Source organism: Megascapheus bottae, chromosome 27 (assembly GCF_031878675.1).
Source record: "Megascapheus bottae isolate mThoBot1 chromosome 27, mThoBot2.hap1, whole genome shotgun sequence".
NCBI lineage: Eukaryota > Metazoa > Chordata > Mammalia > Rodentia > Geomyidae > Megascapheus > Megascapheus bottae.
This window is the reverse complement of record NC_143535.1, coordinates 5,187,484-5,208,805: the sequence shown is the minus strand read 5'-3', so window position 1 is coordinate 5,208,805 and position 21,322 is coordinate 5,187,484. Positions and strand designations below refer to the sequence as shown.

General features: G+C 44.3%; 1 protein-coding gene across 1 annotated transcript; it reads left to right on the top strand.

Moving 5' to 3' along the window:
• Nucleotides 1–1,312: 1,312 nt before the first annotated feature.
• On the top strand, nucleotides 1,313–20,913 carry Arcn1 (archain 1 coat protein complex I subunit delta). Its single transcript, XM_090319390.1, has 10 exons — nucleotides 1,313–1,465; nucleotides 5,473–5,736; nucleotides 7,189–7,368; nucleotides 7,489–7,694; nucleotides 8,749–8,913; nucleotides 11,222–11,387; nucleotides 13,799–13,946; nucleotides 14,790–14,898; nucleotides 19,450–19,654; nucleotides 20,477–20,913. Exons 1-10 carry the CDS (start codon nucleotides 1,463–1,465, stop codon nucleotides 20,564–20,566), a joined length of 1,536 nt encoding a protein of 511 aa, XP_090175516.1. The 5' UTR covers nucleotides 1,313–1,462; the 3' UTR covers nucleotides 20,567–20,913.
• The last annotated feature ends 409 nt before the right edge of the window (nucleotides 20,914–21,322 follow it).

Below are 21,322 nucleotides of genomic sequence, written 5' to 3'. Positions count from 1 at the left end.
TTTTTTCACATATCAGCTATTATGAATAATGCTGCTATGAGCACATGTTTTTGTGTTGTTGTATACTTTTAATAGGGCTATATATGTGCCTACCAAAGGAATTTCTGAGTGGTCTAGTAACTTTATGTTTAACTTTTTGAGGAATTGTTTATGTTTAGAACTCTATCCTGAAAGCAATCACACTATTTTACAATCCCACTAAGCAACATACGAGGGGCTCAGTTTCTTCACATCCTTGCCAAAACTTATTGGAGCTATCCTTGTGAGTATGAGGTTATATTGCACCATGTTTTGATTAGCATTTTGTTTTAATTCATTTTACGTGTTTTGTTTTGTTTTGCTAGTCCTGAGGCTTGAAATCGGGCTCAAGGCTAGCACTCTCCCACTTGAACCACAGCACCACTTCTGTTTTTGTATGTTTTTTTTTTGCCAGTCTTGGGGCTTGAACTCATGGCCTATTCTTCTAAGGACAGGGAGAAGAGAAGAAGGTAGGAGAAGCAGGAGAAGATACCGTAGAAACGAGATCTGAGTGTACTTTTTGGGTGGAGAGGGGAACTGGAGCTTGAACTCAGGCCTGGTGCTCTATAATTAAGCCACGCAACCACCAAGCTTCACTTCTGTTTTTCAAATAGGGTCTGAGGCTATGATCTCCTGCCTCCTCCCATGTAGCTACCTCAGGAGTGTACTACCCTGTCTATTTTATTTGTTGAGGTTGGGGTCTCGGGAACCTGTTGCCCTGAATGGTCTCAAACCTGGATCCATGGTAACAGCCGGATTACAAGGATTAGGCACCATGCCCAGCACGTCTCCGAAGTTTGTTTTGTTTTGTTGCGCTTTCTGAAGGCCAGAGCTCCACCACTGGAGCTTTTCTATGTGCGCGGTGCCGAGGAATGGATCCTGGAGACGAGCCCTCCCCCCAGGCCCCGCTCCCGCCCTGACGTGTGGTCCTGCGGTCCTGATGGTAAAGGTGACCTGCAGAGGCACTCTGCATCTTCTCGGCGGCCTGGGGCTGTCACTTTTGTAGCTGCTCAAATCCAGGACCCGCGTCCCCTGGCGTTTCTTCTCATCGCTGCTGCGCACAGGGCCTGGGGTTTGAGTCCTGTGGTTATCGAGAGGCGGTGAGGGTGGCCTCCTCAGTCGTAAGAGGTGACAGCAGGACCCCGACCCGGGGACGGCCCGCGGCCGGAGGCTGGGCCCCGCCAGCCCGGGGGCAGCCAGGCCCGGGCTCGGGCTCGGGCCCCTGATTGACGGCCGCCCCGTCGGCCCCGCCCTCCGCCCTTTGACCCGCGCGGCTTCCGGTTGGAGACGTGGCTCCGGGCCGCCATCTTGGCAAGAGGCGAAGCGGCCGCGACTCCTGTCAGGGGGGCAGCAGGTCCCGAGCGGCCGGAGCTCCCCTTCCTCGGGTTCTCCCCGCAGCCCAGTGCAGCCGGAGCGCGGGCGGCGCCCCGCCACCGCCCTCATCATGGTGAGCCCCGCCCCGGACCCCCAGCTCCCGGAGTCCGGGCCTCGCTCGCCGCGGCTCCCCGCCGGGCCCGGCTGGGGCTGGAGCGCGGAGCCCCGCCCCGGGCTCCGGGAGCCGCGGGGCCGCCCGAGGCCGGGGCTCCGGGGCTCCGGGGAGGCCTGACGTCCGCGCCTGCCGGCGGCTCGGAGCGCCGCGCCCGGACGGAGCCGGGACGGAGCCGGGACGGAGCCGCGCGGACCCCGCGGGGACCCCCGGGGCCCGGGGCGCCTCTCGAGCGCCCGCGCCCGGGCCCGGCACTCGCGGCCCGGTCGCTACCCCTGTCACCGTCGCCGTGGTTGTTTTCGTCCCTCGAGGGGCCCGGGGGCGTGGGAGCCAGCCGGGTCTCGGGGGGCGTCGAGGCTGCCAGGAACTCGGGGCTCGGGTGAAGCGTGTCCGCGGCTGTCTGGGGAGGGGAACTTGGGGTCTCGCCCTCGCGACGCGTGGTCGCCGCGGGCCCCTCGATTACCGCGACCCGGAGCCTTCGCGGGTGAAGATGGAGACCCTGCGTCCTGGCTGTGATTCCTGCGTCTGGGTGAAGCGGAGGCCGCCCCGCCCTCTCAGCAGCGGGCGAACCGTCGGGTTCCAGTGCCCTCGGCTCGTCCGTCTTCCCCTGTGTTGTTTGGTATCCTCCTCCGTGCGTCTGGAGACCGTTCTCTTCGATGCTGGTCTGTTTCGTGTTCCAGTCCTGGGGCTGGCTTGAACTCAGGTCCTGAGCAGTGTCAAGGCTGCCCACTCTGCCACCCTACCACTCTGCCACCCTACCACTCGAGCCACAGCACCACTGCTGGCTTTTTCTATGTATGGGGTGCCCAGGAATCGAACCCGGATCTTCGTACCACTAGGCCAAACTCCCGGCCCCAGGTGGTTCATGTTTGAGCGATAGTTTTTGATTTAAAGCATCTCGTGGGCTCAAGAGAAGAAATAAGCGTAATTGAGAATTTGGCTAGTGGGGAGATTTTGTATTTGAGCCTTGAACATACTGAAAGTTGTTTTCAGCCTCGGGTTAACAAACTGCATCAGGCCAATTTGCTTTAGTTCCACTAGGAGGCTCAATTTTTGGATAGTGTTTTGAGAAACTTCTTTTTATACTCTGGAAGTACTAAATAGTGCTTCTTTGGCCTTACAGTTTTTAAGTTTATGTATTTATTAGTTCTGGGGCTTGAACTGAGGACCTATGCATTGCCCCTGAGCTTTTTTCTTCCAAGACAATGCTCTACGACTTGCCATACCTCCACTTTCAGCTTTTTAGTGTTTAACTGGTGATGAGTCTCAGGGACGTTTCCTGCCTTGGCTGCCTTGGAGCCATGATCCTCAGAACTCAGCCTCCTTAGTAACTAGGATTACAGGGGTGAGCCACTGGTGCCTAGCGAGTACTGACTACTTCTGATTCATTCATGATTGAGAGATATTGAACGTTCTATGTGTACATACTTAAACTTACATCAAATGTTTCTGAATTATTAAGGACTTGGCTTGTTTCAGATACTCAGAACAATTTATCTCAGTACATTCTGCTCTGTTAAGTGTTGGGACACAGTTTTCCTTTTCCCTTCTTTCTTTTTTTGCATTGAGCTCTGGGCTGTCCCTAAGCTTCTTTTGTTCAAGGCCAGTATTTGAGCTACTGCACCACTTCTTACTTTTTAAGTGATTAGGTAGACTTTCCTGCAAGGGTTGGATGTATGTGGTGCCGAGGAATTGAACCCGGATCTTCCTGCATGCTAGACAAGCACTCTACCAGTAGGCCAAACTCCCGGCCCATGCTCTTGTACTTTTTTATTATGTACAAGATTTTGTTTTTAGAACACAAAGGTAATGGACCTAAAATCCTGAGTAAGCTTTTCAAGCTTCATATTTGATATGTGATTTCAATTCTATTGTGATGTTCCTTTTTATTTTACTTGAAAGTATATAGATGTGAAGACTATATAAGTCTATCATAGTTATAGAATGTAGCTATGATAGATGGAATTGTGTGGGTGGGTGTAGGTAGGTGTGTTTGAGACAGGATCCCCATGTGCTCATGCTTGTCTCCTACCTCCTAATTTTCCTGCCTTAGACTTCTAAGTGCTGGAATTCGGAGTGGGTGTGGGGGTCAGTCGTGGGACTTGAACTCAGGGCCTGAGTGCGTCCCTGGGCTCTTCAGCCCAAGGCTAGCATTCTACCACTTGAGCTACAGTGCCACTTCCGGTTTTCTGATGATTAATTGGAGATAAGAGTCTCACAGACTTATAAGACTTTAATGCCTGAGCTGGCTTTGAACTGCAATCCTCCTATCTAACCCTCCTGAGTACCTAGGATTATAGGTGTGAGCCACTGGTGCCTGGCTGGTACTTTATTTATTATTTTTTTTTTTTATTTTTGCCAGTCCTGGTTCTTGAACTCAGGGCCTGGGCACTGTCCTTCGGCTTTCTCAAGGCTCTACAACACCACAATAAGCCACAACACCACTTTTGGCTTTCTCTGGTATGTGGTCCTGAGGAATCAAACCTGGGTTGTTGTGCATACTAGGCAAGCACTCTACCACTAAGCCAAACTTGTGGCCCCCAATTTTTTTTTTTTTAATTTAATGATGGAAGGGTGACATTGACCAGGATGTGTTGTACTGAAAACTGGACATCTGGAAACGAATTCCCTTTGGTATAACTACTCAGTAATAATTTTTTTTGGGAGGGGGGCAGTTGTGGGGCTTGGACTCTAGGCCTGGAGGCCTGGGCACTGTCTCTGAACTCTTCAGCTCAAGGCTACCACCTTACCATACCACTCTACCTCTTAGCCACAGCACCCTTCCAGTTTCTAGTGGTTAATTGGAAATGAGTCTCATGGACTCTAGTGCCTGGGCTGGCTTTGAACCCCAGTCCTCAGATCTCAGCCTCCTGAGTAGCTAGAATTATAGGCATGAGCCACCACACCCACCTTCTGACCAGCATTTTGCTGGTTAATTGGAGATGAGTCTCAGACTTTATTTCCCAGGCTGGCTTCAAATTATGATCCTTAATTCTCAGCCTTGAGTAGCTAGGATTACATGTGCGTGCCACTAGCACCTGATTATAATGTACTTTGACAGTATTTATCCCCTTACTTTGTCCCCACTTCTCTTATACCTGTTCCATATTCCTAACAGTCCTTTTACTTCTATGGCTTTGTTTATGTTTTGTTTCACTTACCCTTAGCTTCCACAAATGAGAAAAAACAACAACAACAAAAAATGTATACTTGCCATTGTTTAATTGGCTTATTTAACATGATCACATGATTTCCAGCTCTGTTCATTTTCCAGCAAAAAACACATTTCATTTATCTGTGTGTGCGCCAGTCCTGGGGCCTGAACTCAGGGCCTGGGTAATGTCCCTGAGCATTTGTGCTGGAAGCTAATGCTCAATCACTTGAGCCACAACTCCACTCTGGCTTTTTGATGGTTAATTAGAGATACAAGTCTCATGGACTTTCCTGCCCAAACTGGTTTTGGACTAGGATCTTCAGATCTCAGCTTCCAAGTAGCTAGGATTCTGAGTACCTACTTGCCCAACTCCAAATTTATTTTATTTATTTATTGCCAGTCCTGGGACTTGGACTCAAGGCCTGAGCACTGTCCTTGGGCTTTCTTAAGGCTAGAGCTCTACCACTTGAGCCATAGCACCACTTCTAGCTTTTTCTATGTAGGTGGTTCTGAGGAATCAAACCCAGGTCTTCAGCATGCTAAGCAAACACTACTAGTACCAAACCAAACTTCCGGCCAAATTTATTTCTTTACTTGAAGTTTTCCCTAGGTATATTATGGAATAGTGGCTTTGTTTTCCTCTACTTTAACGCTGTTTTATGAATTATATATTGTGATTAATGAACTAGAATTAGGAATGTGCTGATTGTAGTTTAACACTGCATAACTATGTCATTCTGTGGAAGATCTTCTGAGAAGAGAGCACAGATATGAAGAAGTAATTAGCACTTATTTATACCTTTGTTCCTGGCAGGTGCTCTTGGCAGCAGCAGTCTGCACAAAAGCAGGAAAAGCTATTGTTTCTCGACAGTTTGTGGAGATGACCAGAACTCGGATTGAGGGTTTATTAGCAGCTTTCCCAAAACTCATGAACACTGGAAAACAGCATACATTTGTTGAAACAGAGAGTGTAAGATATGTCTACCAGCCTATGGAAAAACTGTACATGGTACTGATCACTACCAAAAACAGCAACATTTTAGAAGATTTGGAGACACTTAGGCTCTTTTCAAGAGTGGTAAGAGTCATTCTAGAATACTGTGTTCCTTTTTTTATTATGTTACATTTTTTTCGTGAGAGTGATTTTTCTTCCAGAGCAGCTGGCAATGATCAGTTGTGGGCTCTGCCCCATGCCCATGCTTCTACTGGAGCTCGTTATTTTGGGGGAGAGTGTGTGTATGCACTTGGGATAGTATGTGCCTTGTTTTCTATTGCTGAGCTTATACTTTCAATCTCTGCAGCTCCTTGTTCATTTGGTAGACTGTTACCTCTTCTAATAGTGGGTTTTAAACTCGGTGTCTCACATTTACTAGATAGGACTCTGTATCAGTGAGTCACACCTCCAGCCCTCATGTGGCAGACTTTTATTAGATACCTTCCTAAGCTATAAATGTCCCAAAGACAATTCATTTTTCAGATCTTAGTGGTTTTTGTTGTTGCTGTTATTTGCCAGTCCTGGGCTTGGACATTCCTCAAGGGTAGTGTTCTACCACTTGATGCATAGCACCATTTCTAGCTTTTTCTGTGTATGTGGTACTAAGGAATCGAACTCACGTTCTTCATGCATGCTAGGCAAGCACTCTACCAGTAGGCCATACTCCCATCCCCCTAGATCTCAGTTCTTAGTTATTTGAATGTACCTGTTTCAAAAACTTGCTTAGCCATGTTTTTTAGATAAGACTATAAGACTTACTGATGGCGTGCATACTTTCTCTCTAATGTCAAAAGATATTTCTTAACATAAAGAGTAAACACTAAGAAAGAGATTTGGGGTTGGGATATAACTCAGTGGTAAAGCACTGCCTAGCAAGTACAGTATAATCCCCAGTACCAAATAAAACAAAAGACAAAACAGAACCTTCAGTTGAAAAGAAAGAAAAGCTGGGAATGTGGCTTAGTTTGGCTGCCAAGCATGCATGAATCCTGGGGTTCAAATACCCAGAATCACATACACAGAAAACCTGGAGGTGGCGCTGGGGCTTAAAGTGGCAGAGAGCCAGCCTTGAGCAGAGCCCAGGCCCTGAGTACAAGCCCCAGGACTGGCCAAAAAAAAAAAAAGAGCCAGGCGCAGTGGCTCATGACTGTAATTATAGCTACTCAGGCTGAGATCTGAGGATTGAAGTTCAAAGCCAGCCCAGGCACTAAGATCATGAGACTCTTATCTCCAATTAGTCACTAAAAAACAGAAAGTGGGGCTAAATGGCTCAAGGGGTAGGGCAGTAGCCTTGAGCTGAAGAGTTCAGGGACAGCACCCAGGCCCAGAGTTCAAGCCCCATGATCCACAAAAAACAAAAAGATTTTGGTTTATTGGGATTCATGTACTTCCTTCCCTCTGGTACTAGTTTAGAACCTCGAGCCTAACTTGCTCAACTGGCTTGTTTGGCTGGTGCTCTACCACTTGATAAGAATAAGGTTTGGAAACAGGTGCCAATGAACTCTAAATTTCCTTTCCATTGCTGTCCATAATTAGATTCCAGAATACTGCCGAGCCTTAGAGGAGAATGAAATATCAGAGCATTGTTTTGATTTGATTTTTGCTTTTGATGAAATTGTTGCCCTGGGATATCGGGAGAATGTTAATCTGGCACAAATTAGAACCTTCACAGAAATGGATTCACATGAGGAAAAAGTCTTCAGAGCAGTCAGAGAGGTAAGTGAGGTCTTCTCTAGAACTGTTAATTTGCATGTCAAGAGCTTTTGGTAATCTGATTTTCCTAGTTTTACTTGCTGGTGTGGACTGGACACAAAGCTACATCCCCTGTCTCTGTAGACTCAAGAACGTGAAGCAAAGGCTGAGATGCGGCGTAAAGCAAAAGAATTACAACAGGCCAGAAGAGATGCAGAGAGACAGGGCAAAAAAGCACCAGGATTTGGAGGATTTGGTAGTTCTGCAGTCTCTGGAGGAAGCACAGCTGCCATGATCACAGAAACTATCATTGAAACTGATAAACCAAAAGTGGCACCTGCACCAGCCAGGTATGTCCAGAATATATTACCAGCAACCCTGATGTGCCAGGGGAAGGGTGTTGGTATGACTTTTTGAGTGACAAGCAATAAATAATAAGGAACCTGAAGAAGGAAAATGTGATACAGACTTAGGCTTCATACAGTGTGGAATAATAAAGACAAATGGGATTTTTGTTTCTGTTTGTGTAAAAGAGAATTCTTTTACAAATTATGCCATGATTTCAGTTTCTTTTTTTGTTTGTTTGTTTGGGGGGTTTTTTGTTTGTTTTTGTTTTTTGGTGGATCATGGGGCTTGAACTCTGGGCTTGGGCACTATCCCTAAATTCTTCAGCTCAAGGCTACTGCCTTACCCATTGAGCCACAGCCTACTTCTCATTTTCTAGTGATTAATTAGAGATAAGAATCTCATGGCCTTCAGTGCCTGGGCTGGCTTTAAACCGCTATCCTCAGATCTCAGTCTCCTGAGTAGTTAGGATTATAGGCATGAGCCACTGCACCCACGCCTTCCTCCCTTCCTTCCTTCCTTCCTTCCTTCCTTCCTTCCTTCCTTTCTCTTTCTTTCTTTCTTTCTTTCTTTCTTTCTTCTTTCCTTTTTCTTTTTTTTTTTTTCCAGTCCTAGGGCTTGAACTCAACCTTTGGGTGCTAACCCTGAGCTTTGCTTTTTTTGCTCAAGGCTAGCACTCTACTACTTGAGCCTCAGCACCACTTCCGGCTTTTTCTGTGTATGTGATTCTGAGGAATCGAACCTTTATGCATGCTAGGCAAACACTCTACCACTAGGCCTCACTCCCGGCCCAAGACCCTGTGTTTTTTTTGTTTTGTCTTGTTTTGTTTTGTTGAGCAGACTCACAAATATGATGACAGTAATACTAGCAATTTGATCAGGTGGATATACTCACCAATACTAGAAGTTTTGGGTTTTTCCCTTGAGATTTTTATATTTCTTTTAAACAATACCGTCAAGAAAAATCCTTTGTTGATGTGGAGTCATTAGTGTTTGCTGCTCTTGGTATTTTTTATTAGGTATGTTTTCTTTATGTTTTCTTTATGTTTTTGCATTTAGGCCTTCAGGTCCCAGCAAGGCTTTGAAACTTGGAGCTAAAGGAAAGGAAGTAGATAACTTCGTGGACAAATTGAAATCTGAAGGTGAAACTATCATGTCCTCTAGTATGGGCAAGCGTACCTCTGAAGCAACCAAAGTCCATACTCCACCTATTAATATGGAGAGGTAAGGAGAACATTTTTAATAACTTGTAAAGTCAGATTTTTTTTTCTTTTGTTCAGTCATGGAGCTAAGGACTTGAACTCAGGGCTTCATGCATGCTGGGCAAGCACTCCACCACTAAGCCACATTTCCAGCCCCCAAATATGAGTCTTTATTAGAAAGCCAGGGGACTGCTGGTAGACTCATGTCACAAAGACCAGCAACCCCAAATGTATTTAGCACAAAGATTATATACACCAGAACCATACAAAGTGTGTGCAGTCAGACCAAACAAAAATTTTATACATGAGCAAAGCAAACCAGATGAGGACACTGAAACCTAAGAGAAAAACAAACCATCCAGGGAAACTATTGGGAAATCAAGGGCTAATTAGGAGGAAACAGACCCAGTCTCCTTACTTCATTTGTTTTGGGGGTGTTTTTTTGTTTGTTTGTTTTTGGGTTTTTTGCTGGGATGCTGGGAATCAAACCCAGACTGGCCTTGCCACTTGTTAGACTAGACAGTCATTCTACCACTGAGTTATATCCCCGGTCCCAGTATAGAATGTTTTGCTTGTTTTTAATCCCGGGGCTTAACTAGTGGTTGGTGACATTTTTAAGTCATAAGTTAATTGAGTTCACTTATTCATGAGTCATTTCTTGTTTTGAGCTCAAACCTTCTGTTGTTGCTGATGGCTATTTAGTTATTTATTTATTTTTGCCAGTCCTGGGGCTTGAATTCAGGGCCTGAGCACTATCCTTGGGCTTTCTCAATGCTAGCATGCCATCACTTAAGCCATAGCACCACTTCCGGCTTTTTCTGTGTATGTGGTACTGAGGAATCGAACCCAGGTCTTTGTGCATGCTAGGCAAGCACTACCACTAGGCCAAACTCGCAGCCCTGCTATGGTTTTTTTTTTTTTTTTTGCCAGTCCTGGGCTTGGGCTCAGGGCCTGAGCACTGTCCTTGGACTTTCTCAAGGCTAGAGTTCTACCACTGAGCCTCAGCACCACTTCTGGCTTTTTACTATGTATGTGGTACCGAGGAATTGAACCCGGGTCTTTGTGCATGCTAGGCAAGCACTCTACCACTAAGCCAAACTCCCTACCCCCTGCTATGGTTTTAAGGTCAAGCGAAAGATGAGCGTGTGAGAATACTTCTATCTGGCCTGCATAAAGGGAGAAAATTGAGTGTATGTTTCATTTATAATGAAATGAACAAAAGTACATCTGGATATATCTCTTGATTCACAAAAGTGCCTCTGCCGCTCTTAGTCATTGCTTTGAGAGAGACCGTTCTGGCGCTTTTAAACTTGTTGAAAACAATCACACACTAGAGAGCTGAGACTCGTAAGTAAAATGCATCTTGAGGGAAAAGTAAGCCCTTGTGAAGGCAAAAATGGGACCCTGCATTGTCTTAAGACAAAAACCTTTGAACCTGGTGGCTTTGTTACTGGGAAGACTTAAGAGGTTAGAACAGAGAATAAAGGAAGAGACCAAAATATTTGTGGGCTCTGTAGTTCACCCATTTGAAAATACTGACGTTACAAATTATGGGTAGATTATTTGTAATAATTGCGTAAGACACCTTATAATTTTGTTTTTAAGTTATAGTCCTATAATAAAATTTAAAAGACTTCAAAAGTTTTTTTTTTTTTATTTTAGTTTTAGGATTTTTTTTTGTGTTGGTCGCGGGGCTTGAACTCTAGGCTTAGACACTGTCCCTGTGCTCTTTAGCTCAAAGCTAGCACTTTACCACTTGAGCCACAGCACCACTTCCAGTGTTTTGGTGGTTAATTGGGTATAAGAATCTCACAGGGAAAAAAAAAATCTCACAGAAGCCAGGCCCAGTGGCTTACAGCTGTAATCCTAGCTACTAAGGAGGCCAAGATCTGAGGATCAAGATTCAAAGGTTCAAAGCCAGTCTGGGCACAAAAGGACCTGGGAGTCTTATCTCCAATTAACCTCTAGAAAATGGGAAGTGGCACTGTGGCTCAGTGGGTAGGGGAGTATCCTTGAGCTGAAGAGCTCAGGGACAGCACCCAGGCCCAGAGTTCAAGCCCCATGACTGACCAAAAAAAAAAAAAAAGTTGATAAATTTTGGTTTCTACTTTTTTAAAAAACAGGCCGGGAGTTTGGCCTAGTTACAGTGCTTGCCTAGCATGCGTGAAGACCGGGTTCAATTCCTCAGTACCACATGCATAGAAAAAACCCAGAAGTGGTGCTGAGGTTCAAGTGGTAGCTTTGAGAAAGTTTAAGGACAATGCTCAGGCCCTAAGCTCAAGCCCAGGACTGGCAAAAAACAAAACAGATTGATTACTTTGTCTTTTCAGCGTGCATATGAAGATTGAAGAAAAGATCACGTTAACCTGTGGGCGGGATGGAGGATTACAGAATATGGAGTTACATGGCATGATTATGCTTAGAATCTCTGATGACAAATTTGGCCGAATTCGTCTTCATGTGGAAAATGAAGATAAGAAAGGGGTGCAGCTACAGGTTTGCAGAGGCTTCGATACCTAACATTTGGACCCTTACCTACTTAGCAGTCTTCATTGTTGTCTTATTCCTCTTACTTATTCTTTTTCTTTCTTTCTTTTTCCTTATTCTTTTTCTTCGCAGTACTTGGGATATACCCAAGACCTCAAGAATACTTGGCAAGGCTGAGAATGTGGCTTAGTTGTAGAGTGCTTACCAAGCACGCATGAAGCCCTGGGTCCGATTCCTTAATACCATATAAACAGAAAAAAACATAAGTGGGCTCAAGTAGTAAAGCACTAGCCTTGAGCAAAAGAAGCTCAGGCCCTGAGTTCATCAGGCTATACTCCCCAGTTCATGTGAACCACAAAACAAGGAAAATTATTTCAATTATGTAACTAGTGCAATTCTAGATACGTAGGAAAGAAGTTAGAACTCAGGGCCTGAGCACTGTTCTTGGGCTTTCTCATGGCTAGAGCTCTACCATGTGAGCCACAGAAACGTTTCTGGCTTTTTCTATGTATATGTGGTACCGAGGAATCGAACTTGGGTCTTTGTGCATGCTAGGCAAGCACTCTACCACTAGGCCAAATTCCCAGCCAGTGTTTTCTTTTTTTGTTTTGTTTTTGTTATGTTTTGCTTTGTTTTCCTTTTGTTGTGCTTTTTTTTGGGGGGGGGTGGTTTGGGGCTTGAACTCTGGGCCTGGGTGCTGTCCCTAAGCTCTTTAGCTCAAGGCTACCTCCCTACCCCTGGGCCTGGGTGTTGTCCCTGAGCTCTTCAACTCAAGGCTACTGCCCTACTCTTGAGCCATAGCCCCATTTCCCATTTTCTAGAGAGTCTCGTGGCTTTGTAGTGCCTAGGCTGGCTCTGAACCACAATCCTCAGATCTTAGCCTCCTGAGCAGCTAGTGTTGCACTGTTTTTTGAAGATCAGATACCTTACTATGTAACCATTACTACGTACCTTACTATGTAACCATTGCCCAGGTTAGCTTTGAACTTGCAGCCCACCTTCAGCATACCTAATTCAGGGATTACAGGCATGTGCTTTTAACACTGGAACAGAATGGAAGATAATTTTGAAATTGAGTAGGTGACTTCATACTCATTCAGAACACACAAAGAGATTTATTTCTTATTATTACAACAAGAATGATTAATTGGGATCTTTCTGGAAATACATTTTTTAAGCACAATATATTTTGTATTATTCACCTTCTATTCTCTTACCCTCTCGTCTTTCCCCCTTATTCTTTCAAATATTTTAGAATCAAGTTATGTGTATGTCTGTCTTTAAAGTCTATATTCTGCAAATGAGTGAAAAACTGCCATATTTAGCTTTTTTAGCTTGGCTGATCTCTGCATGATCTCCATCTCCATCATTTTTCCTAGAAGTGACATAATTTCTTCCTTTTTTTGCCAGTACTAGGGTCTAGCATTCTCCCTTGGCTTTTTTTTTTTTTTCCTCAATGTTGGTGCTCTATCTTTTGAGTCACAGTTCTGTCTTCAGCTTTTTGCTATTTAATGTGGAGATCATGGAATTCTGTGCCCATGCTAGTTTTGGACTGCAATTCTCAGAACCCCTGCTTAACTAGGATTATAGATAGGAGCCACCAGCCCCCGGCAGGTTATTGGTGTTTAATCATCTATTAGGTGTTCTGTTTTGTGTTAGCTTATGTGTTTGTTTGGAAGAGTCTTGTTATTTCTGGGTAAATGTCTTTGAAGGGGCCAATCTTTCTTCAAAATCAAAAGCTGGATATGAGGGTAATGTGGCTGTGACATCTGTCACCCCGTTGATCTCCAGGGTTGATTCAGCTGATCTAGCTAGCTAGGCCAGTGCCTTTCTCACCACTCCATGTGCATCCCTCCCAAAGCTGTGCGCTCGGTCAAGAGGACAACCATTCCCAACGGAGGAGGACCGATCTTCGGTCAAGGGTGTATGAGTAACTGGGCTCCCCTGCTAGAACCTCCAAACGAGCTCTCAAAATCAGACACAACTTGAGCTGGGTGCCAGCAGCTCATGCCTGTGATCCTAGCTATTCAGGAGGCTGAGGTCTGAAGATTACAATTTGAATCCAGCCTGGGCAAAAAGCCCATAAGGTACTTATCTCAAAAAAAAACCAGAAGTGTAGACAAGACTTAAGTGGGTAAAGCTCTATCCTTGAGCAAAAAAAGCTCAACGACAGTCCCCAGGCCCTGAGTTCATAGCATTGGAAATAAAAACAATCAATCAGGATTTATGCCAGGTGCCAATGGCCGTGAGATCAAGCCTCAAGACACACACACACACACAGAGACACACACGCGTGCAAATTGGGGGTTATGAGATACCTTGTTTTAGATGTTTAGATGATGTGTCATATAAGCCCACATGGAGTTGGTTTCTTCTCTTTTCATTTCTGAACTTCAGACTTCCTTTCCTTTTCATTCCAGACCCATCCAAATGTGGATAAAAAACTTTTCACTGCAGAATCTCTAATTGGCTTGAAGAATCCAGAGAAGTCATTTCCAGTCAACAGTGATGTAGGGGTATTAAAATGGAGACTACAAACCACAGAGGAATCTTTTATTCCGTTGACAAGTGAGTGCCTCTGGCCAATTTCACTCAGCTGATGTGCACTGAGAACTAGAAATAGCCCAGAGTTATAGGTTCTTACCTTTATTGTTATAGCAAAGTTCCTTTTTAAAAAAGTGACCATCTTTTCAAAATGGACTTGGTGCTACATTTTGTATATTTTCACAATTCGCTTTAATAGCTTTAAACTTGAAATTGTTCTTTTTTTTGGCGGGGGAGGGGGGGTGGGCAGTCTTGGGGATTGAACTCTGGGGCTGAGCACTGTCCCCAAGAGTCTGTGCTCAAAGCTAACACATTACCACTTGAGTCACAGCACTACTCCTGGATTTTATGAGTAAGTTTATTGGAGATAGGAGTCTCTTGGACTTTTCTGCCTGAGCTGGCTTTGAACCATGATCTTCAGACTTTAGCCTCCTGAATAGCTAGGATTATAAATGTGAGCAACCCAGCACCACGCTGAAATTGTTCTTTTTTTTTTTTTTTTTTGCCAGTCCTGGGCTTGAGCTCAGGGCCTGAGCACTGTCCTTAGACTTTCTCAAGGCTAGAGCTCTACCACTTGAGCCTCAGCACCACTTCCGGCTTTTTTTCTATGTATGTGGTACTGAGGAATCGAACCTGGGTCTTCATGCATGCTAGGCAAGCACTTTAACCACTAGGCCAAACTCCCGGCCCTGAAATTGTTCTTTTAAATGTAGTTTACGTCTGAATGTCTCAGGCCTACAACTGTCAGTCAGCTTGCTTTACTATCTTGACTTCTCTTGATTCCTTTTGTGTGCCTGATCTTAGCTAGGTGGGGAAATGATTCTGTCTTTTTCTAATGTTCTAAGGTAACTGCTTTGTTTTTCTCAGTTAATTGCTGGCCCTCAGAGAGTGGAAATGGCTGCGATGTCAACATAGAATATGAACTACAAGAAGATAATCTAGAGCTGAATGATGTAGTTATCACCATCCCACTCCCGTAAGTGGAGTTCCTTACATAATCCTCTTCCCCTTTTTGACTTTGAGAAGTGGTCTTTTGGAGGCAGCATTTCACTAGCTGTCCATTTTCAGATATTTGCTACTTTTTTCTTTTCTTTGTTCTATAAACTGAAGACTGACTATAAAACTTTATTTTGCTCTTGGGCAAGTATCTACCATGAGCTACATTCAGCCCAGATACTTACTATTGTTATTTATTGATTTATTTTTGTCATTTGTAGGGCTTGAATTATTGTCCCTGAGTTCTTCAGCTCAAGGCTACTGCCCTACCCCTTGAGCCACAGAACCACTTCCGGTTTCCTGGTGGTTAATTGGAGATAAGAGTTTCATGGACGTTAGTGCCTGGGCTCTCTTTGAATCTCCACCCTCAGATCTCAGTCTCTTGAGTAGCTAGAATTACCCGCATGAGCCACCACACCAAACTTTTTTTTTTTTTTTTGCCAGTCCTGGGTCTTTAACTCAGGGACTAGGCACTGTCCTTGCACACTTTTTACTCAAGGCTAGCTCTCTGTCACTTCAGCCAGTGTTCCACTTCCACCTTTTTCTGTGCATGTGTTATGGAGGAGTCGAGCCCAGGGCTTAGTGCATGCTAGGCAAGCACTTACTAGGCTACGAGGCCAGCCTAGATACTTATTTTTTGTTGGTGGTGATGGTAGTGGGGTTTAAACTCAGAACTTGGGCACTGTCCTTGTACTTTTCTGCTCAAGGCTAGTGCTCTACCACTTGGAACCACACCTCCAGTTCTGGTTTTCTGGTGGTCAATTGGAGATGAATCTAGACTTGGTTACATGGCTTATCTCCATGTAACCATCAGAAAACCAGAATTGGAACTGTGGCATTAACCTTGAGCACAAAAGCTCAGGGACAGAGCCAAGGCCCTGAGTTCAAGCCCCATGACTGAACAAAACTGAAACCAGCTTCAAAAGGTTATCAACTTTATGATTTCACTTATATACCTTTCTGGACAAATTAGAACATAAATTTGGAGGTAGAGAGGAATGTACTTAGTCACAAAGGGAACTTTGAAAATGTTCTAAGACCATATATGTTTGTCAGAATACTTTTTGTTTGTTTGTTTTTGCTAGTCCTTGGGCTTGAACTGAGAGCCTGGACACTGTCCCTCAGATTCTTTTGCTCAAGGTTAGCATTCTACCACTTGAGCCACATCTCCACTTCCGGCTTTTTCTACTATGTGATACTGAGGGAATCAAACCCAGGGCTTCATGAATGGTAGGCAAGCACTCTACCACTAAGCCACATTCTCAGCCTGTAATTTTTTTTTTTTTTGAACTGTATTCCCTCTCCCTTCCCCCTTTTCTCCCCTCTCCCTCACAGAGCTTGAACTCAGGACCAGAGTGCTGTCCCTGAGCTTTTTCTTCTTTCTTTTTCTCTATTGGCTGTGGGGCTTGAACTCTGGGCTTGGGTGCTGTCCCTGAGATCTTCAGCTCAAGGCTACCACCCTACCCCTTGAACCACAATGCCACTACTGGTTTTCTGGTGATGAATTGGAGAGAAGAGTCTCATAGACTTTTTAGTGCCCAGGCTGGCCCAAGATCCTTAAATCTCAGACTCTTGAGAAGCTAGGATTACAGGCGTGAGCCACCATGCCCAGCTGTTCCTGAGCTTTTTCATTCAAGGCTAGCACTCTACCCCATTTAGCCCTAGTACCACTTCCTATTTTCTGGTGGTCAATTAGACTTTCCTACCCTGACTAGCTTTGAACTGTGATGCTCAGATTTCTCAGACTCCTGAATAGCTAGGATTACAGGCATGAACTACTGCACCCAGCTTAGGTGGGCTTTATTTAAAGGTGCCAGGTAAGCTGGATTAAGTCTAAACATGGCTTCAGACTTAACAACTCCCCTGACACAACCTCCCAACTGCGAAGATTATCAGCATGTGCCACCTTGTGTCACGCATGCTAGCCTTAAGCAGAAAAGCTCAGGGACAGTGTACACCCTGAGTTCAAACCCTATAACTACCACCACTATCAACAACAACAAAAGCCCACCCACCTGAAGAATTAAAAATATTAGTATTATTATTGTGCCCTACTACTTTTTTTTGTGCTGGTCTGGGCTTGAAGAAGAGAACATTATGAGAACAGTTTATGCTACTGTCTGGAACTGATCATTTTAGAAACATCGCAATTGGAGCAAGAGCACACAAGAGGAATGTAAAAGAAATGATCATAAAAGTGATAGGAAAGGGTTAATGGTCTTATGCCACCATTAAACTTTCTTTATCTCCCTTATTTACTCTTCCCCTAATAAAAACTTTGAGTGTCACTAGTGAATTAAAAGATGGTTAAATTTAGAGTATGTAGGAGTAGGTGACACTGCCTGTCAGCTATATGTGGAGGTGTAAACTGCATCCTAACTAGCCCTGATTATCTTTCAAGACAACTGTGTGTTTCTTTTTCTCATCATATTTCCATGTTGCCCAAGGATAATCATACTTTTATTTATCAAATAAATTTCAGTTGCTGGATTATAAATGAAGTAAATACACTGACATTAGCTTTAGTAAGCTTTGAAAGTTCTAGACTTTAAAATCTACATATATATCTCAGGACTCCTCTTTGGGGCTTCTCAGAATGGAGAGCCTCCCTATATGCTTTCATTTTTAAGTAAACTTGCTCTATTTACCTTACAAAAAAGAAGTTAATGGGTTGAGGATTTAGCTCAGCAGAAGAGCTTTTGTCTGGCAAGTGCAAGGAAGGCCCTGAGTTCGGTCCTCAGCCGTGGGGAAAAAAAAGCTAGGCACGAGGCCTCACACTTATAATCCTAGCTACTCAAGAGGCTGAGATCTGAGGATTATGGTCCAAAGCCAGCCCAGATACCAACCGTGAGACTCTTATCTCCAATTAACAACTAGAAAATCAGAAGTGGCACTGAGGCAGTAGCCTTAACGTGAAGGGCTCAGGGACATCACCCAGGTCCAGAGTCCACAACTCCACAAGCTCCACAACTGACCAAAAAAACAAAACAAAGCAACCTTCGCCAGGCCCTGGGGACTCTAATCTTAGCTACTTGGGAAACTAAGATCTGAGGATCCTTGTTCAAAGCCAGCCCAGGTAGGAAAGTATATGAGACTGTGGAGCTGTGGCTGTAGTCGGGTGTGGGGCTTGAATTCTGGGTCTGAGTGCTATCCCTAAGCTCTTCTCAAGGCTAGGGCTCTACCACTTGGAGCCACAACACCACTTCTGGTTTTCTGATGATTAACTGGTGATAAGTCACATGGATTTTAGTGCCTGGGCTGGCTTTGAACTCCAGTCCTCAGATCTCAGCCTCCTGAGTAGGATTGCAGGTGTCAACACAAAAGCTAAGGGATAACATACTCATAAATCCAAATTCATCTCCATTGCTGGTGTTTAAACCCCCCCCCACTCAAGCATATACATTATTACCAATCTGCTTTATTCTCCATTCTTTTTTTTTTTTTTTTTTTTTGCCAGTCCTGGGCTTGGGCTCAGGGCTTGGGCACTGTCCTTGGGCTTTCTCAAGGCAAGAGCTCTACCACTTGAGCCTCAGCACCACTTCTGGCTTTTTGCTATGTATGTGGGGTGCCAAGGAATTGAACCCCGGTCTTCGTGCATGCTAGGCAAGCACTCTACCACTAGGCCAAACTCCCGGCCCCCTTTATTCTCCATTCTTATTTGGGGGAAAAAATGCATTTAAATTACTTAACAGGTTAACAAGCCATAGTACAGGATTTTGTAAACAAGTTGTGCTTCACAAATTTACTGTCTCGGTCCTCTTCTAACTCCTAGGTGTAAGCCATAAATTTGAGCACCCAGGACTATCAAGTACCTGTTGAATATGTCTGTCTACAGAGAATGGAGTAAGATTCTTTGCCATTGTGCTAGGATTTTGATTACTGAGATTATTAGGGAGCCTTTTTCCCCCCTTGGTCTGTATAGCAATTGCACACCTGGGAAAATTTAGGCTGCAGGGCCAGGAGTGTAGCCTACTGGTAGAGTACTTGCCTAGCAAGCTCCAATCCCTGGGTTCAATTCCTCAGTACCACATACACAGAAAAAGCTGGAAGGGGTTCTGTGGCTCAAGTAGTAGAGCCTTAGGAAAGCTCAAAGACAGTGCCCAGGCCCTGAGTTCAAGCACCAGGACTTCAAAAAAAAAAAATGAGGCTGAATATAAAAATCATAATTAAATTTAGAGTTGATTTTCCTCAACATAAAAATCATAATTAAATTTAGAGTTGATTTTCCTTCCTTGGTGGAATTTTTTTTCTTCTTTTTTGTCAGTCGTGAGACTTGAACTCTGGACCTGGGCTCTGTCCCTGAGCTCTTCAGCTCAAGGCTAATGCCCTACCCCCTAAGCCACAGTACCACTTCTGATTATCTAGTGATTAATTAGAAATAAGAGTCTTTAGTGCTGCTGGTTTTGAACCGCAATCCTAAAATCTCAGCCTCCTGAATAGTTAGGATTACAGATGTGAGCCACCATGCCCAGCTTTTGTGGAATTTTTTGAGCTCTGGTCAGCTCAGCTAACCATATTTTTCTCATCACAGATCTGGTGTTGGTGCCCCTGTGATTGGTGAGATTGACGGGGAATATCGACATGACAGCCGAAGAAACACCTTGGAGTGGTGCCTGCCAGTGATTGATGCCAAAAATAAAAGTGGCAGCCTGGAATTTAGCATTGCTGGGCAGCCCAATGATTTCTTTCCTGTTCAAGTTTCCTTCATCTCCAAAAAAAACTATTGCAACATACAGGTACTTCATCTTAATAAAGAGTACATATATGGGAAGAGCAAATTAATTGGTGACAAAAATATCTGGTTTGCGACAAAAGTTTGGCCTAGTGGTAAGAGTGCTTGCCTAGCATGCATGAAGACCCAGGTTTGATTTTTTTGGTACCACATACCTAGAAAAAGCTGAAAGTGGTGCTGTGGTTCAAGTGGTGGAGCTCTCGCTTTGAGAAAGCCCAAGAACAGTGCTTAGGCCCTGAGTTCAAGCCATGCAACTGACAAAAAAATAGGAAAAATATGTGTGTGTGTGTTTTCATTCTCCTGAATAGTTATTTAGGATTATAGACATAAGCCGGCAGTGCCCACAAAAAAAACTCATCCACATTTCATCCCAGCAGTGGTCTCCATTAGTGATGTTGGTGGACAGGAGTGATGCCACGGGCCACGGGCTACAGCTGTGGATTAAACACTTTATTCTTCCCAAACTATTCTTACTATTGTTTTTACAGAACTCTCTCTCTCCCCCCCTCTTTTTTTTTTTTTTTTTCTTTTTTTGTCGGTCATGGGGCTTAGACAGGGCCTGGGCACTGTCCCTGAGCTCTTCAGCTACCACCCTACCCCTTGAGCATCAGCACCACTTCTGGTTTTCTAGTGGTTAATTGGAGATAAGAGTGTCATGGTCTTTAGTGCCCAGGCTGGCTTTGAATCACGATCCTCAGATCTCAGCCTCCTGAGTAGCCAGGATTACAGGCATGAGCCAACGCACCTGGTGAGAATTTTCTCTATTTTGTAATGAGAATTGAATCTACATCTAAGTCTCAACCACACTTTCTGTTTATTTTCCTAGGTTACCAAAGTGACCCAGGTAGATGGAAACAGCCCTGTCAGGTTCTCCACAGAGACCACTTTCCTTGTGGATAAGTACGAGATCCTGTAAATGAAGGAGAGAAAGGAAAAGAGAAATTCCAAATTAATAAAGAAGAAGCCACCAGTGGCTGAAGAGTTTTTCCAAATTGACAAGCCATTGGAGACCCCTATTTTCTGATACAATGCACGTTCTCTGCGCGCAAGAACCCACAACTCACCCCAGTGTTTCAGTCTCACAGAGACATTCTTTGACAAAGAACTGACATACACAAAGGGAACGGCTGCTGATTTCTTTCACAGATTTTACTGGCAAGCAGGAAAGTGAGCTCTCCAGATAATTCTCCCAGTAAACACCTCCTTTGCCTTTGCCTAAGTTGCACCTTTATTTTAATCCCTAAAATATAGTTATATTTCATATTTCATTTTTTAAGGTTTTCTCTGTAGATTTTAATCTTCCAAACTCCTTTACCTTCAGTTTTTCCTCCTTATACAATGAATCAAGGACTGGGATTGTCTTTCTTTAGGTATTGAGTTCCGTACTCCTGGACAAGATTATCTAAACCATTCTTGATTTTTTTTCTCTTGGCCAATGTAGGTGAACTGTTTAGGGGAGTGGAATCTTGAAGTTAGGAGATACGGTTGATTGCTGCCTTTATCCCATCTCCATCTGTTCCTCCATTACTTTGCCAAGTTGTTTTGCTTCCAATCTAGACTAGTACTGTGAATCCCACTCGTGTCAATGTTAAGGTAGCTAAAAAGCACTTTCAGCCCCCTCTTGAATATGTTTAAGAACAATGGTTTATACCCAGGTAGGGATTTCACATCC

What these genes read in the sequence shown, in the direction of transcription:
- Arcn1 (XM_090319390.1), top strand. An exon ending in TTAGGCTCTTTTCAAGAGTG is followed by an intron (nt 5,737 to 7,188) that starts GTAAGAGTCATT and finishes GTCCATAATTAG; the next exon opens with ATTCCAGAATACTGCCGAGC. An exon ending in GTGGCACCTGCACCAGCCAG is followed by an intron (nt 7,695 to 8,748) that starts GTATGTCCAGAA and finishes TTTTGCATTTAG; the next exon opens with GCCTTCAGGTCCCAGCAAGG.